We start from the raw sequence: 17948 nt of genomic DNA, 5'->3' as shown, positions 1-17948 counted from the left end.
CTTGGCCTTCTCCTGCTCCATTTCCCAAATACCTGAAAATTCTTTTTAGATTTTAAAGTGGAAAATGCCTACAATTTAAGTGATCACTGTAAACAGAGTAATTGTATGAAGATTTTTAGAATTTTTTAGTTCTCATTCTATGCATTTTATGTCCTTGTTTTGAATTTTTCTTTTCTTTTGCAGGGAGTACTAGAGAAGAAGACACAGTTGGCTTTGCTTTCAGTTACACATACTGAGGAGATGCAAATTCTTCTTATGAAGTGATATACATTAATCACCAGAGCTGGAAGCAAAGTTTGAGACCAGTGAGTACAGAGGTGAACCATTTCTACCTTTCTTTCTTGAATCAGCCTGACTTTGGCTCAGGTTAGGATAGTTTTGGATCTTTGCTGTGCTACCTACAATCTGCATTTTAAAACTTCTGTTAATCTCAAACTAGTACAAATAAAGGCTAGTTTGCTTTCAGCTATTCTTATGATGAGTTTGGACTCATGTCTGTTGATGTTTTAAATTAATTGCCTGAGGAGACAAAAGTAAAATCATTGTTAGAAAAAGACTATTTATCCAGCCCTCTGCTCAGGGCAAAAGCAGACTGATTTAGCTTTCTTTTCCTCATCAGCAGGCTGGTTTCTGCAGACGTTGCCAAATTTCCAAATACCTTGACTCAGGTTCATAAAAAACTTCTTACTTCTCCTGGGAGAGAAAACTGGAGGGCAAGAGTTTTATTAGACCAGTTGGAAAAGCCAGAAGGCTTTATAGCAAAGAGTTTCTCATTTCCCTTGGTTGTGGTTGTTGTCTTTTCCCCTCTTTTACGAGCACCTCTGCAAGAGGAGGCACTTAGGTGCAGTGTAATCCTGGGCACTGATTCATAGCAGCTCCCAAAAGTGGATACCTCAGCAATGGCATTTCTATACAGGTCTCCTCAGGTCTGGGGAAGAATTAATTCCCTTTCATTTGAATTAAACCTAATTTCATGTTTTTTACTTTTCACTGAGTGTATCTGCTCTGGTGCTGATGTTCTGTGAGGTGGAATAGCTTTTAACATATGTACTTTTAAGGATAAAGTACCATTTTAAAATGGTTGCTTATGCTTCATATATATCTTTGTTAAGTTATTTACAATTCTAGCTGTCTGTCCATCTGTCACACAGGACATAGACAATTTAAATACTTTTTAGCATTAGATATTACATACAGAGATCTAATATTTACATATTAGGAAAAAAATTCTTTATTGTGAGCGTGTTGAAGCACTGGAATGGGTTGTTCAGAGACATGGTGGATGTCCCATCCCTGGAAGTGTTCAAGGCCAGTTTAGATGGGGCTTTAAGCAAACTGATCTAGTGGCAGGCGTCCCTGGCCATGACAGAGGTGTTGAAACTAGATGATCATTAAGGTCCCCTCCAACCCAAACCATTCTATGGATCTGTGATCTTTGCTGTTTGCCCCTCAGCTCTTACCAATATCTGGGAGCACTCTCACCAAGGTAAAACCAGGAAGCTAAGTGCATTTCACATTTCCAGAACTCATTAAAAATTTTTATCTGAGTAATGCACTTCCCAGGTAGCAATTAACTTTCTGAGACCACCTAAGCCAAACCCTGACTCATGGGCAGGATCACCTTTTTCCTGTATCAGACCTGAGAGTTGTCTGTCTAGCCTTCCAATTATGATGTTTATCAGTGCAATTCTTTTTTTCTCTTCTCCTTTCTCCTTCTCCCTTTGAGTAGAATTAACTCTGATCCATCATCATTCCTCCTGTTAGAAAGCTTTGTTAGGTGGCTAATCTTGGAAGCAGCCGTTTAGGCCCATGACTGCTGTTCTGCACCTTATGTATTTATTTGACTGTGTGGGAGCCAACACGGCTGCTTTTGGAGGGGAGGAAGGCACTTCCTGGCCCCTACCTCTCACTGCCTTGTTTTCTGTCTTGATCTAGTTCAGAAAGCAGCTGGTGGATATAGATTTTCAGCCTGCTCTTCATTTTCTTGCAACAACTTGATTTTTGCAAGAAAATGAAGAGCATCCTTCCTGTGCAGCCTTCACAAAGCTCAATAGGCGTCCAGTATTCTAAATCTAGATGAACAGTCTCTACATTTTTTTTCCCAATTGGACAGATGGATTCAGAGAGCATAATTGACCTTTGGGTTTAGTTTCTCTCTCTTGTTTATAATGTTAAAATTAGCAGAACAAACACAAAACAGAAGGCGAGCAGGAGGAGGAACTTAGTGCCTTTGGGGGCATGTGTTGCTCTGCAGAAAGGGAGAGCATCCCCATGCTCTACCCCCTGTGTAAACAGCCTCCATAGCCAGTCAAGCCTATAAATGCACACAAAACCCAAAAATGTAGCAGTGAGAGGGTGCCAAATCTCTGCATCTTCTGGACAACCACAGAAACATCTGTCTTTCCCACAAATTAAGATTAGCTCGCAGTTACTCCATCTAAGGAAAATGTCTTCAGAATTTTTTGACACAGCAAAATATAGAACCCAAACCTGTTTTCACTGAAGTCAGTGGTAAGTTTCTAATGCAAACAGGAGAAGTAACCTTTCTTTTGAGAAGGAGGATATTTTTTGGTGGAAAAAAAAAATACCCATCTCTAAAACTTTTAAGCATTTTGATGAGCTTTTTTTACTTTGAACTGATGCAATACATTTTGTTCCTGCATATAAAACACTCCCATTCCCGCCCCCAGGCACTTACACACACATAAGACAGCTTGTATTAAAGCAAAGAAAATTCTGTTGAAATGTGGAGCTTATAAATGAATGTGTGCATATAAAGTGTACATAGGCTGAGGGATGAGATTCCTGCCTGCTGATTTGATAGTGAGTCTAAAGTAAGATTTCCAAGAGAAATCTTGGAAATTGCCATGGAAATGGCCATCATGAAAGTGTCTGGACATTTCTCCTGAATTTTTTGAGTTGCTTGTCATGGTCATGGATGTTTTTGTCAAGTTTACAACCTAGAATGACAAGCACTCTTATTATGAAAGTGAAAGGAATATGACAAAAAGCAATTAAATTAAAATCCCTAAAATATCACCTATTGACATTGGTTCAATAACATCCAGGGATATTCCTTGAGAAGGAATAAAAAAAATGCAGAACCAGAAGATCAAGTGTTAAAAAAATGAAGCCACAGGTATATGATAGAAAAAGTAGCCTGAAGGCTGTGATGCTGAAAGAGACTGACCCTTGATATTAACCTTTGGTAAAAAATCTACTGAGCAGGAACTTCCAGTGTGAAACGAGACAAAGTAGAACTGGCTCTGCCACCAGGGAAGAAGACAAGCATTGCTGTGCTGTGTCCCCTCTGCCAGGATCCACACACTGAAAAGGCAGCTTGATGCTCAGTCTGGTTATTTAAGAGTTACTTTAACAGAATTGTTTATACATTTGTGTTCTTAGGCTTTTATAAAAAAAGCTATGTTGAGGATACAGTGTTACCAATACATATTATTTTACAAATCACTGATATTTTTTCAAAGACACTATGCAAGTCCTGCAGAAAAACAGTTGATATGACGGACAGATTTCTAGAATTTTTGAGAAAGTTGAACTCCAGACTACTGCAGATTTTTCTTCTAAACATCAGGAGAAAAGCAGTTGTCTGATGCTTCCATATGAGCACTGGAGCACAGATTTGCAGCAGCCTGACATTCCTAGGCACCAACTTTTTCAAATTAGGGCTCACTTCACCAAAGTTGGAGTATTCCAAACATAACTAAACAAATCTTTGCTTGGAGCACGCAATACGAATCCAATGAATGAATACATGTGATTTCAGTTTTTGGTGATGACAGGTTTGTTACTATACCCCTGAGAGTGTAGCCTGAAACTCAGACTTATATAAGCAACCTTTGGACATGTGGCTGTACCAGCTGAACTCAATAACCACAGACTATTTGTGGGGACTTCTGGGAGGAGCTGTAGTCAACACTTTCTTCAGGTGATACCAGTTTGGGGTCCTTGCTTGATTTATAAGCACCTTGTAAATAGAAATTTCTTCCCCAGTCCATGATTTCTTTATGATACAGCATTTTGAAGACAAGTGATGTTTTTATACACTACTCTATCAGGAAAATAAGCTTTTTTCTTTTTCTTCTTTTTTTTTTTTCCCTTTTTCTTCAATCAGCAGGAGAAAAACATTACCCTAGTGAGATCAACATTTTCTCCTGGCAGCATAACACTCTGGAGGTCACATATCTGGACCCATAGTGGTTCTGCTTTAGAAATTCCTCAAGTAGTTTTAGTGCTTTAGAGCTCCTCAAGGAAAAAGTGAATTCAGCATCTTTCCCAGACCCTCTAGAAGCTGGAGAAGGCGGTCACAGTACACATCCATCTGTGGTCACAACCTCAGAAGGCTCATTTGATACCAATGCTGTTGTTGACCTCTTTCCAACCTAGATACACAATGTGTCATTTTCAGTAAGTAGTGCCATTTCACAGACTTTAAATCAAAATTGTTTAGTTTTTTGTTTAGCTTCATTCATCTCTCTCTATTCTTACAAGCTTGACATTGCAATAGCCAAAATCTCAGTTTTCAATTAAATAGAAGGTCCACATGTGATGGATTTTAGTTTGTGGGTGCTGTACTGCAATTTCACAGTGCTAAGTATAGACCAGAGTCTGACTCCTCAGCATTTTCAGGAGCATCTGTGTTATTTTAGCACCATACTCTTGTTATCCCTGGTAGGATGTGAGGCTTCAGTCCAAACCCAGACTTCCCTGCAAATTACTAGTTTACTGCTCACAGCCTCTTGTCAGGGTTTTCTCTGTGAAGTACGTCGCTGCTGGCTCAAGGGATATCCACAGTCACCTGTTTATTCTTCCAGAAAACCTGCATCTGGACTAGTAATTTAAAACAAAAGTCTTTAGGCCTTTCCTGGTAACATCTGCTGGTCTTGGGCAGATCCTGCACTGTGTGTCACCAAACCTTGCTCTTACATCTGGTGGAAAATAAAGCTGTCAGTAGAGTGATTAGTGTGGAGCTTGTCCAGGTTGATCTGATCTTCTTTGAGGGAGAAGACAGCATAAGTAGGAATGCCACAGCATCTCAGACTCTACTGCTAGGCTGTTGCCTGAGTTTCAAGCTGACACTCTGGGTTTGTTGATTTGCCTTGTTGGCTTGTTGGATTTTTAAAATAAATTATTTCCCCATCACTACCTCAGAAGCAGCACAGTTCATAGGTGCAGTTGTCACATACATGTTCTCATCCAAGATGACTCCCCTGCAGCAGCCCAGACTAACCCCAGTCCTGTGCCATCCTGTTAAGTCTTCTTCCTCCCCTTGCCCACAGCATCTTTCATGGAATAAACACTCAAGTTACCTTGGCACCCATTAAAAGCAAATCAGTACTATTAGCACCATAATGACTAATGGTCATTAGGCACCACTCAGCACAGTGGGAAGTATCCTGTAATGAGTACCCATGGAAAATTTTGCTACCCTGCATAAGTAGGAAAAACAAAACAAGCAACTCCTAAAAGGAGCTTGTGTTAGAACTGGGTTAAACAATTTTTAAACAATTTGCATTCTCCTTTCTCATTTTGATTTATAATCCCCATAAGTCTTTTTTTCTTCATCAGTCAGATAAAGGAAGTTTTATCAGACAAATGGTTTCTTGGTAAAGTGTTTGATAATGTTGTACTTTTTGCCTTCCTTAAAAGCTTTTGGTCTGATTTTGTTAAGGACCTCATCAAAAGATCCTCTGTGTACCTACATGGCAAAACTTAATGAGGAAAGACACAGCACTTAGCTGAGGAACCTCCTCCCTTCTTCCTCTCGAAACAATTTCAGAAGACCAGCTCAAATTGAAAAGAAAAGAAAAGAAAAGAAAAGAAAAGAAAAGAAAAGAAAAGAAAAGAAAAGAAAAGAAAAAAGAAAAAGGAGTTCAGTTGCCTGATGAAAATATTCAAGGTGTCCTTAGCATCAAAGAGCAGCAAGTCAGATTAGCATAAGATTTTACTACCTCTTCCATACCAGCCATAGTATTTTGTACACACCTTTCAAATTATATCAGTCTTGAAGAGTCATGTCCTTGCATTCCTTTGGGGATTGGAATTGTTGCATACAAGCAGAGAACACAGCTTGGGGCAGAGTTCTTGTTAGAAACATCCCAACAGAATGGAAGGAGATATGATTTTGGTGCAAAGGAATCATGTTGAGAAGCACAAATGAACAAACTTGCATAGGGAACATCTCATATTTCAACAGCACCTTCCTGGCAGAAGAGATGAGACATAAAAGTAATGACGAACAAAAAGTAATTAAAATACAACACCCTCTGACTTTGCAACCTCAAGGATGTTATCAAGGCAAAAATATTTATGCCTTCTTGAAATTTTAAATATGTTTTATTAAAATATCTGACTTGTAAAGTGTTTAAGTTTTTGAGACTGACATACATTCGTCTCATAACAATTCATGCATAGCCAAACTGAATTATGGCTCTATATCTCAATTTGTTTATATTACTATAATGCCACTACTTTGGTCTTCTTAATCCTTTTGCAACCTTCCTAACGTGTCCTGGAGGGCTCCAGCCCTCTTTGCATTTTTACTCCAAATGCAGCCCTCCCAGAAAACAAGAAAATAACTGGCAAGTCAATAAAAGTTCAGGGAATTCACCACTTCCCTAGAGTCATAGCCAAAATTACTCCACCACACTACTGAATTCTCAGGAATCAAATGAAATACAACATGCAGAACAGCTTCTGTTTTTCCCCTCCAAAAGCCATAAAACAACAACAGCAAAGATGGTTTTTCTGGCTGTAGAGAAGGCCAGCTTCAGAAGACTATTCATAGAAGAGTAATTTCCAAAATTTGAGACATCTGTACAGTCATCCACCATTTATTGCCCAGAACAATGTTGCATAGTGTTATTCAGTACAACCCTCCACAGTCACCTCCAGTTTCTCAGACCTACAGTTGTTACATTTGTTTCTGCCCTTCTCTGTAGCACAAGCTATAGAAAGATCCTTTTCTGTCTCCCCTCCTCATCCTGTCCTCTCCTCTCAAATATTTTTCTTACTTTCATTTAGTCTTGTGGTCTTTTTGTAACATTTCTGGTTTTCAGAACTCTTCTAGTCTATGTGCACGACTTACAAAATATCCCTTTAGCCTTTTTTTCTTTTTTCTGGTAGAGCTGTGTTTGCAAATGGATGAATCATAAACCTCATAATTTTCTTTTTTTTTGAGAAATAATTTCTACCTAAAATGCAGAGGAGTTGAAGTTTAACTAGAGTGTTTATGGATATCTTATGTCCAAGGGGAAAGAAATTTGAAGTCAAACTTCTATGGTCCTGGCAATGTTCAGAAGTAAATTTGGGACTGTGGGTGGGGAGAGGAGATGACAGGAGGGTTGTATTGCAAGGAAATGCTTGGCTCACTGGACACTTGCCTTTTTTCAGGTGCAGCTCCATCATAAAATTAGGACTGCAGGGATTAAATAACAAAAAAATCTCACTCCAGTATCTGCTAGAATAAATGATCTGAATTTTTATCTTTACTGGGAAGAGAGTGATAAGATCAAGGCTATAACTGGTTGAGAAGTTCATGGAAGTTTCTGAATTGATGATGTCAAATTGCTTCATCACTGAATGCCTTTGACACTGAGTGAATAAAATGTTTGTTCCTAGCCTAGAACTACTGACTTGTACAGCAATCATGTAGCCAGCCTAACTGACCTTATTTGCAGAGAGTCGTCACAGTGGGGTGAGCACAGCCTTGAAGCAGAGTTGGTTCTGCCTGTACAGGCTGCCAGAGGAGCACAGGAAAAGTTGCCAGTACAAATGGCAAGATCAGGAAAAGTCATGCAGTGTTGTTATTTTAAAAAATTACTTCCTGTTTGGGTGAATTGACACAATATTAAGATATGATTATGCTTATTAGAGAGATTCCTCTGCCCGAACCAAAGTGCAGGTGAGACCATGTGCCAAAGTCAATAGTACGGATTTTATTTAACGGTAAATATCAGGTGGAGAGAGACAGAGAAATAGAGGAGGAGAGAGGGTGAGAAACAGATTAAGTAGGAAGAGAGACCCCACCCCCACAGATCCAGTGGCATTCTGTTGCTACTCTTCACCCTGCTCCCAGTGGGGGCCCCAGGAAACACGGAGTTCAATGGATTATTATATGTTCAGGTGTATGCAGGAATGCCCAAGCACCTCCTCCCCAGCAGTTAACAGACCTCTGGTGGAAGGCCTCAGGAATGAGTCTGAGGGTCTTTGATGATTTATGACCCCTTCTAAGACATGAGAGCTGCCTCCTTTACAACTGAGCCAAAACTCCCCAAACACCCCAAACCTCTCCTCTCCCTCAGCTAGCAGGAGAGTGAGTATACCTGGCCTTAGCAAATGAGCCTGTGGGCTATGGCCTCCCCCTGCCCCAACCAGACAGAGCTGATTTTCAGGACAGCTGCTGAATTGACTTTCCTTGTGGATACATTCTTCTCCCCCAGCTTTGTTTACTTCTCCTTGGACCTGAGATAATTGAAATTAATGATGCCCTGTTCTTTGTGTGGCCACTCAGGTGCCCGATTGCCCTTTTTCCAGGGATGCTGCTGTGGGGCAGATGAACAACACTGGCTCTGTGCTGCAGACATCTCCCCTCCCCTAGAGCTTCAAGCCTTGCAGTCCCTGCTTGGGAATTTACAGACTACTCTGTAAACTAACAGAAACAATACAAATCAGAGACAAATGGTCTACTTCGCTTTTCTATTTGAAGTTCTCAGATTGTTTTAAATAATGATTTGCTGAAGACATCAAAACTATGGCTGATACACGATAAGAAAGCCTCAATTTGTTTTTCTCATCTTACAAAGACAGTACAAATCTACTTTTTAATAAGCATTTCTGATCCCCCAAACTTCTTTAGCCTAGTTCTTCCTGACAACACAGTGGCTAATCTCCAAGACAATAGTTACTCTTTATCTAATTGAAGAAAAGCTGTTGGAGAACAGTATATTAAGCAATGAGGCATCTCCCTATTTCAGTAATACCGTGGCAGAGAAGTTCTTGAAGACAAGATATGAAGAACCCCTTTTTGGGGTTTCAGTTTCCTCTGCATTAAGAACATCTGTGTCTATGAGAGGGGAGAGGGGAGGGGGAGAGGGGGTGGGTGGGAAGGGAGCAAACATGGTGCAGATGGCAAGGAGTGTATTTATCTACCCCCTCCCCAGTTTGCTGGCTGATGTTCTCCTGTAGAGGGGAAAAGATCCTCTCCTTGTCCCTGCTTACCTCCTTTAGATAAAGGTCCATCCAGCCTGCAGGACTTGGGAGCAGCTGAAGCTCTTGCTGAGGAATTCCCTGTGGGTCTTGGAGCCCTTCCTTCTAAGATCAAACTTGGCAGCTACAGTGAGCTCCAGCAGCTTTTATGAGTAAAGGTGGGAAGGCAGATTATCATTTATACTGCCTGGATTGTGCAGTGTGCTTACTCCTTCCCACCCTTATTATCTCTTCAGACTTCAAACTGTACTGCCAAAGACCAAACATTTTCTGCATAAATATTAAATAAAGGAAAAACACAATTACAACTCAGTCCAGAATGAATCTTGAAGGAGGAAGGAGGGGTTAAATGGGCTGCTAGTGACTTCCAGTTTTCTTTGTGTTTTTTTATAATTTTCTGCTTTCACAATTTTTCAAAATATGCAAGACATATTTTGAGATGTGACAGCAATAAAAAGAAAAAGCTTCAAAATTATTATTTTTATTGTGCTAACAAGCATTTTAATCTAGGTTATTTTTGTCTTAAATAAAAAAATATATTTTAGCAGCAGTAGCAAAGAAGTGCTGTGTTCATATACAGAGATATAACTATTAAAGAGCAGACATTTATACTGAATATTTCTTCTTAGGATATTCTTGCAAATGCAGAATCATAGAATAGCTTGGATTGGAAGGATCCTTTAAAAGTAAACTAGTCCAGCCCTCCTGAGATGTGCAGTGACATCTTCAACTAGATTAGGTTACTCAGTAATTGGTAATTAGAGCCCAGTTCATCCTGGTCGTGAATGCTTCCAGGGCTGGGTCATCACCACTGTTCTGGGCAACCTATGCCAGCATTTCACCACCCTTACTGTAAATAATTTCTTCCTTATCCTTATATCTACTCTAAACCTACCCACTTTGCAGTTTAAAACCATTCCCCCTTGTCCTATCACTACACACCCTTGTAAAAAGTCCCTCTCCAGGTCTCTTGGAGGACTTCAAGTACAGGAAAGCCACAATTAGGTTTCCCTGAACTCTTTCCAGGCTGAATAAACTCAGCTATCTCAGACCTCAATAAACTCAGCTCTCTCAGACCTCAGAAAGGAGGTGTTCCAGCCATTTTGTGGCCCTCCTCTGTAGCTGCACCATACCCACAAGTGGGATGCATTCCCCTTCCTGAGTACTTTTCTAGTATTTGAAATAGTGATATACTTGGGATAGGAGCAAACTAAATCACTACAGCTGTGCTCAACACTAGACATTCAATACAGCCAACAGGAGAAGTTGAGAATGAGTTAAGAAGCAAGTTACAGCATCATTTGTTGTTCTCTGCCTCTAAAAGTTGAAGATTTTGCTAACTTTTCTGGTTATTCCTGGATTTGTGGAGTTCTTTATTATTATGCAAACACAACTCCCTTTATCATAGAAGGATATCACGTATCAGGACAGAGAAAGCTAAGTAAATGCTTTGTTATCTGCATTCTTGAACTACAGAAACCCCTGTAGCATCAGGGGCCTCCTCAGAGACCCCTACAAGGACAAAGATGCCTGGAAGCTGATTGCTTTCAGATATTTATTCTTGCAACCCTTATATTGCAATAGCATCTAGAATGGCTCTGCAGGTGGGCACCTCATCAGAGCATAATTAGTCCTCACTCCACAACAGCTTTGGGTGAGAGCTCTGGACTTAATTGCAAACTAAAAGGGGAAGCTGTGTGGTACCCACTTAAGCACCACTTTGCACCCCAGGTACCCTAAGAAACAGAAAGTCATCAGCTGTTGATACCCAGCAGCAAGGAGATCTCTGCACTTTCCTCTCTCACTGGTGCTCTCTAAATCATCAACGAGGTTTAATCAGAATTAAACAAAAGCCAAGCAAGTAAATTATTTCACATGTGATACTCAACAACACAGTGCTTGAAACATCCTAGGCCAGTGATAAACTATGAGGGTATTGGTTCAACTTCACTAACAGATCATGTCATTCTCTCCCTCCCTCCCCCCACCTTTAGACCCCTTACTCCTTTTTTTCATGGTTTCAAACTACTGATATCCAAAATTTAGCCCACCCCTCTGACACCAAACATATTTGCTGACAATACACACACAATGTGCGGGTGGGTGACTTAAGAAAGCTCCTAAGTACGAAGTGAGCTTGGTATTAGTATTGCATACCCTGCTGATTACCAGAACAATTTAAAAGGGTGCAGGGAAAAAGAAAAACCTTTAAAAAGCTGTGTGCCCCTGTGATTTTCAGCCCTTTGAAAAAGTAAGAAAGAACAGAAAAACACCCCTGGTGTGTGGTTAAGATAACTACAAAGGAACTATTCTTAGCAGGTTCCTTCAGTAAAATGAAGGGTGCTTTGATTGCATTTTTTGGCCTTCCTAATCTGACAGATATTGATGGATAATTCAGAACAGCCAAAATCTTTGTTCTAAAAACATTGACTCATACATGTTACACCCAGATGTTTTATTGGATTCTTAATAGATATCAAAACTTCCTTTAAAAACTTGAAAGTTGCATTTCATACATTTAAGAGTGTATGCATGTAGGGGAGGGAAATGATAGAGAGAAGCTCCATTAAGAGCAGCTTAGAAAGGAGTATTTATGCCCCCCAACATGGACACTCTAAATACAACCCCTCCCAGCACTTTGTTTCTGCCTAATTAAGTTTGAAAATGAACCAAGATTCTTAATGTGCAATTAGGGCCTTGCAGGCTGGTCTCTCCAACAGGTACAGGAGCTTGTACCAGCATTGACTTCCCCACCAGCCCCTGGGGTGGCAACAGCCACCACCATACCTGATAGAACATCTTGTGACTTCTGAAAACTGGCCCATTGTCTCATCCAGAGGTAAAGAGTTCCAGTACCCCACCTCCATAGGATTCAAGGAAGAATTCTTTCATCTGAGAGCATGTGAGCACCCCCACACCACAAACAGGGTTTTATTTCAATAAATCATGAATGAAAGAAAGCAAGGCACTCACGGGCACTCTCAACAGCATTCTTCTCCCTCAGAGTGCCCCAACCACTAACACCAGAGAGCAGCTGAACAGGCACATGACTCTGAAAATAAAGAGACAATTCCATGTGGGAAATAAAGACATGCACACAAATCAGACACAGAAGAGCAGAGACCGCAGGTTGCAGCAGGGGTTTGGAAAATGCAATGCTGTGAAACTTGCAGAATTTCCAAGTTATTTGGTGTTGCCCCAGCTTGATTCTCACCAGCTCCTCCTAGTGGAAGCTTTTATGTACTGGCTATCCCACCATGCAGTCACTACTGGACAAACTCAGTGAAGAGGGTATTCACCCCTTTACAAGGTAAACAATCAAACAAGATGGTAAATATGCCATCTCTTCCTAAGAACAATATTCTTCAAGGTGGTATGCATTTTAGTAGAGAATCCTCCTAATAGAAAACCAAACAAGAAGAACAAATGCAATGTAATGAGTATCAACCATAGACAGAATTTCTGATCTGTCAGGAGTCAGATGTGAAGTTCTGCTGCCAAAGAGCTTTTTTCATTCCTCAGCATGTCAATGAAATCAGTCACTGACAGAGACAGATATGAGGTATTGCAACAGGGAAAAGATTCTCCTGGGCAAATAGGATTAGGTCATCCTTCTGTGCATATTTGCAGTAGCACAAAGAGTTTGTTAAACAGTAAAGCCAGGAAATTTCCAAAGTCAGTTTTAGACAGTTCATTGGTAAGAAAGCTACCCGGTTAAATGTTGACTGCTGTTCTAGTTTAGACTAGTGTAGTCTGAAACCAAAAATCCCAGAGCATTAGCATTACTAGCTGGGAATGCAAGATCCAGAAGTATTTTCATTAACAATGTGAAGTACAGTACAGAAAGAGAGATTTCCTGGGGCCACCTCACCAGCTGAGCTAAAATTCTCTGGAGTTCTTCAGAGAAGTTTCAATCATTCACATAAAGGCAAAGACAACAGCTGTACTTTTAAAGATGGATTCTGAAAAAAAAAAAAGCAACTACAAGAAAAGTGCACTCTTTAAAAGACCTTTATTTTGGTTGCATGGTTACAATTCATTTATGCTTACAGTTAGATTCTTTCCAAATAATATTTCATAGCTCACCATGTACACAGTGTATTCTCTATCATTCTGTTATGGAAGAACTTTATAAAATACAGATTAAGTGGCTTTTTTATCTGTACAATTTTCAGATTAGTTAATCAAGATTAAGTAAAAAGGCAAATAGATTAATTGGCAAAAAAGTGGTTTTACATTTTTAATATATTAGTACAAAATGGCACAAAAGGAAAAAAGGTCATTTTAAAGGCTATAAGCATCAAACTTTTTAAATGTTTTCAGTCAGTTCAACTGATTTAAATTAATTTCAAATACCAGTGTTGAACTTGGAATTGAACTTGTAATCTTCTTTTCTTAAGCTGTGTGATAGACATCACATACAACTTTGCACCTGTTCATGGAAACTAAATCACAGCAGTTTCAGAACAGTGACATTCAAGTGCAGCTAGGAAGTTGGGAATTTCTATTCTTCCCAGTAAGTCTATGAAGTCACAGACTAGAGCATATTTTCATATAACCAAATTCACTCATGCACACTTCAGATGCAAAGATACCAGATGTGTGCAATAAAACACAGTATTTCTTAATGCAAGGACTGGAACAAAAAATTCACATAACTACATCATTCAACCTCCCTATCTTTCTAGGAGGCTTCCAGACATAACCATACTTGATGCCAGATATAGAGATAAATGGAACATTTAAAAGATTTCAAGCAAACTGAAGGCTTAATTCACAGGCTTCAGGTATAAAAAAGAGATCACATCAACTTCAGCAATCTATGTTTTACGTTTGAACCACCCATATCAAATGGGTAGGTGAATGTGATGGAAGGGAAAGAGAGAAGAAATATTTCTAACTTAAAAATAAATTCTGAGATGTGAATTCGTTGCCTCAAGCAACAATTCAGGAGTTTGTTTTGGCAGCAACATTTAGCAATAGCCCAAAAGATAATTACCCACCCTGTCAACACAAGTTATCATTACTTTGATTAGCCCCCTAAACCTTAAGATGCTTCATGCTTAAGTTAACGGAACAGTTTATGATCTTGATTGTTTTTTCCTGGTAAGACAGCACCCACATCTGAGAGGCCAGGCAGCTATACTGATGGCAGTACTGAGAACATTATTTCTCAGGTTAAAACAAAGAGTCTTATAAAAAAAGTGTGATGAAGTACAGAACCACTATTTTACTCAGCTTCACAATGAGCAAACCATGACTATGAATTTCCTAATTTAAATACAAATTACAAAGCTTTCTCCAGAGACTTATCTTGCAATTAACCATATGATGACTCCAAGAAGCAATGCTCCAATAGTAAGTATAATAATGAGTATGCACATCTTCTTTCGAGATCTTTGCTGACAAAAGAGAAACAACAAAGTTGATTGAAAACTGTACCACATCAGAAAACTATTCATGGTTTTTGGTCCTACTACTTTGGACCATGGCTTTTATGGTCCTACTACTTGTGCATTCTAACTAAATTGTGTCCTTACATATAAAGATGATCAAGACAGCTAAAGATGTTTAAGGAAAAAAAACCTATCTACATTACTTTATGGCTATATTATTCAACAGAATAATTTCAGTGGTATTTTCTGGTACACATAATAAATTAATTAAAGAAAACACAGTAATGTAATGAATGGATGTAATCAGAACTCCGGGGGAAGTAACATGAGGTGACAGCATAGAGAGGAAAATGGACAATCAGTTGCATAACAGAGAAAGCAGAAATGGTCTGCTAGAAAAAAAAAGACTATTCGTGTATATACAGAAGGGAACAACAGACTAAAATTTTGGGCTGCTGTGTATCCATTCACAGTTATTTTAAAGGTGTTTTTGCCAAGTTTCTTAGGTAGAACTTGCTCTTAAAGAAAACAAACAAACAAAAAAACACAAATGAAGGGGACATGACTAGAGAACCACTTAAATAGATGTCATTACAATAAAGTCCAAGCTATGAGCATGTTGAGAACTTTCACATTTTCCATACAGGTCTATAACTTGAGATACCAAAGCACTCAAGAGCAGTAGCAGTCTTTCATCCTTTACCTGAAGGGTATAGAATCTAAAGGTTTCCTTCAGAGGATGGAAGAAAATTACCAAACGGGTTTCTCAGGCTCTTGCTAGTAGCCAAGGAATAACAACTCTGATCTTGGGATTCTAGGCCATAGTCCCAGAAGTAAAGACAGTCTGTGCTGAATTTGGCAAAAGTTCTTCTGCCTGGGTGGTTTTGATGTTTTGGGTTTTTTTAATTTTTTCTCTCTGAAGAACAACATCTGTGTCAGTTCTTCATAGAAGCTGTCAGTTCTCTGACCAGTAACAGCCAGACCACCACATTTCATAACAATTCTCTTCTTCTAGTTTTATTGTCTCATTGCCACTTCTCCCACCATCAGGCTAAGATTTCTTCATTTCATTGTTTTATTTGCTACAACTCAATCAGGTTGCTGGAGTACCTTCCTCTTCTGTCCATTATCATCTCCTTACACTCACAATCCCTTCCTTCTGCATCCTGCTGACACCCCTCTTACCAAAAATTCAGTGAAGTCAAACATTTCCCCTGTAATACTACTTAGCAAGGCATGGCAAACTTAATTTCAACATACAACTGATCATCCTTCCCACAAGTGCTGAAGCAGCCTGGCTTTGCCCATATTGCTCTGCTGTGTGAATGCACTCCTCATGGCAGAAGAGTGATACAGAGCTCACCCAAGCACAAACAGGAGCTGTAGGAATATCAACAGCCTTGTCCCTCCCAGCATACCTGGGCCTCTAACACTTCCTTGAGAGGGTCAGGCCAGATACAGTAGTTGCTGAAATTTTTCAGCACCTTGGAACAAGGATAAGTTTTCAAGGAAAGGTAAGCAAATCCAAAGCAAACTATACAGTCCTTTCATCCAAACACAGAGCAACTCTGCAGTGTTTGGTGCCTTTTGCAAGACCCACTGAACAGAAGCTTATGAAGTCTTGATAACCTTCCTTTGAGATCAGAAGATCCTTTCCTCCTCAAAATAAATCATGAAGTTTTTCATTTTAAATTTCAACCAATATAAGTGGAAACTTACACCTTCCACTGAAAATTTTGGGTGCTATTATTTTTTTTCCTGAATTTTTAAAGTATCAAAATAGGAGTCATCAAACACACTTAATGTGACAATTAGTCCCACTGAGAATACAGTTCAAGGATGCACCCTCTCCTACTTCTGAAATCAGCAGGCAGTCTTTCAGACATTCTGTCACTCATTTACTGCCCTAGCTACTACTAACACACATAAGAGGATTTTTAAAAAAAAAAGTCTAAGGACTAACTCTAACTTAAAGGGGAAGATTAATTACTAATACGATTATTTCTAATAAGTTCCAAAAATGTTATAAAGAAATGGCATTTAAAGTTATTGAAGGTCTTTTCAAAGAAGTTTGACAGTTTAAAATATGTTTTTAGCATCAAAGTAGGAAATAAAAAAGCTGGATATATACAGCTTCAGGAAGATTTCAGACAGCAAAAATTGGAAATAACTGGCCACATTTTCAGAAAATTTTCCTGCCTATCTTCTCTACTCCTCCAGTGATCTCCAAAGGCTTGCTCTCCCATATACAGGAATCTTTAACTTTTTGAATTATAAAAGTAGGAGTCTGTTTGTGTAAGGCTTTTTTGTTGGTTTGGGGATTTTTGTTTGTTTGTTTTGAGTAAAGGTGTAACTCCCGGTACTCTCATAGAATCTCAGAAGATACTGAAACAGTCTGGCTGGAAGCAGCCTCACAGGAAGCCAAATGCTTTCAGAAGTCACAGACTTATTTCATATTGACCTAGAAATACCACTGTAGTCTAACAAACTTTTAAGTCTCCAAACTTAAGGCAAATTGCTAGGCAAAATCTGAAGTGCATAAGAAAGTGTAAGTCAGGACTACTGGAGGACAGTTTCACACAACTGGCATTACCTGGTAGTTTGCTGCTCTTGACAGCTGCTGGTTTGCTTGCTGCACATGTACATCTGCACTTTCCACATTGGCTTCTATGCTGTCTTTGTTTTGAAAAGAAAGATTGCAAATTTTGATAAGTCATAACCCAGACAAAGGTTTGGAATGCTGAAATACACTTGAGAGCATATAAACAGCTGCCCCAAAATGCTGTTGTCCTCATCAGTATTCATCAGTGTACCTTGTATTATGAAAGCTTGATCCATCCTACACTTATGCCTGAGCTCATTCCAGAACTGCCCAGGCAATAATTGGCTGAATTTATGTCAGGTAACAGCTCTCCTGTTCTGCATGCAAGGCTAAAACTTCGATACCAACCAAGGCAGAAGTTTTTCAGTACTTCTACTTTTTTTTTTTTTTTTCATTTTTAAATTACCTTTTACTTGTCCTCCAACTTGCTACTGACTACTCTCTGCTCAGATTAAAAGAAGTCCTAAGGTTTATGAAACAGAGGCAATGGACCAAACAATACCCAAGAGGCATGATTCTAGTTTGGTGTTCTATCATATTGACACAGAGTGTATTTTTTCCAATTTTATGTACCAACAGTTCTAAAAACTACTTTAGAGACATTTTATACACCAGAAAAATTACATGTTTTAAACTAGATTTTAAGCACTCTTACTGTATTCCCAGTCATCTCAGCCAGTCTACCCATTATTAGGTTCTATCTGATTTGCTTTAGCATTGATAGT

At 39.2% G+C, this 17948-nt stretch overlaps 1 protein-coding gene across 2 annotated transcripts in view; it reads right to left on the bottom strand.

Annotated features, from left to right (window-relative positions):
• Positions 1 to 13218: 13218 nt before the first annotated feature.
• STX7 (syntaxin 7) overlaps positions 13219 to 17948 on the bottom strand; it is a 31069-nt gene continuing 26339 nt past the window's right edge. For both annotated transcript variants that reach the window (XM_054280347.1, XM_054280348.1), the window contains exons 9-10: positions 17215 to 17297; positions 13219 to 14627 (exon numbers count right to left, since the gene is read on the bottom strand). In XM_054280347.1, the coding sequence (XP_054136322.1) occupies positions 14535 to 14627; positions 17215 to 17297 (176 nt within the window). In that variant the 3' untranslated portion in view covers positions 13219 to 14534. The remainder of the gene's footprint in view (positions 14628 to 17214; positions 17298 to 17948) is intronic.

This window comes from Melozone crissalis, unplaced genomic scaffold (assembly GCF_028551555.1).
Source record: "Melozone crissalis strain CALT ecotype California unplaced genomic scaffold, PUWL_Pcris_2 ptg000027l_1, whole genome shotgun sequence".
NCBI classification, from domain to species: domain Eukaryota; kingdom Metazoa; phylum Chordata; class Aves; order Passeriformes; family Passerellidae; genus Melozone; species Melozone crissalis.
The sequence above is the reverse complement of the archived record's forward strand: the minus strand, read 5'-3'. Positions and strand labels throughout refer to the sequence as shown.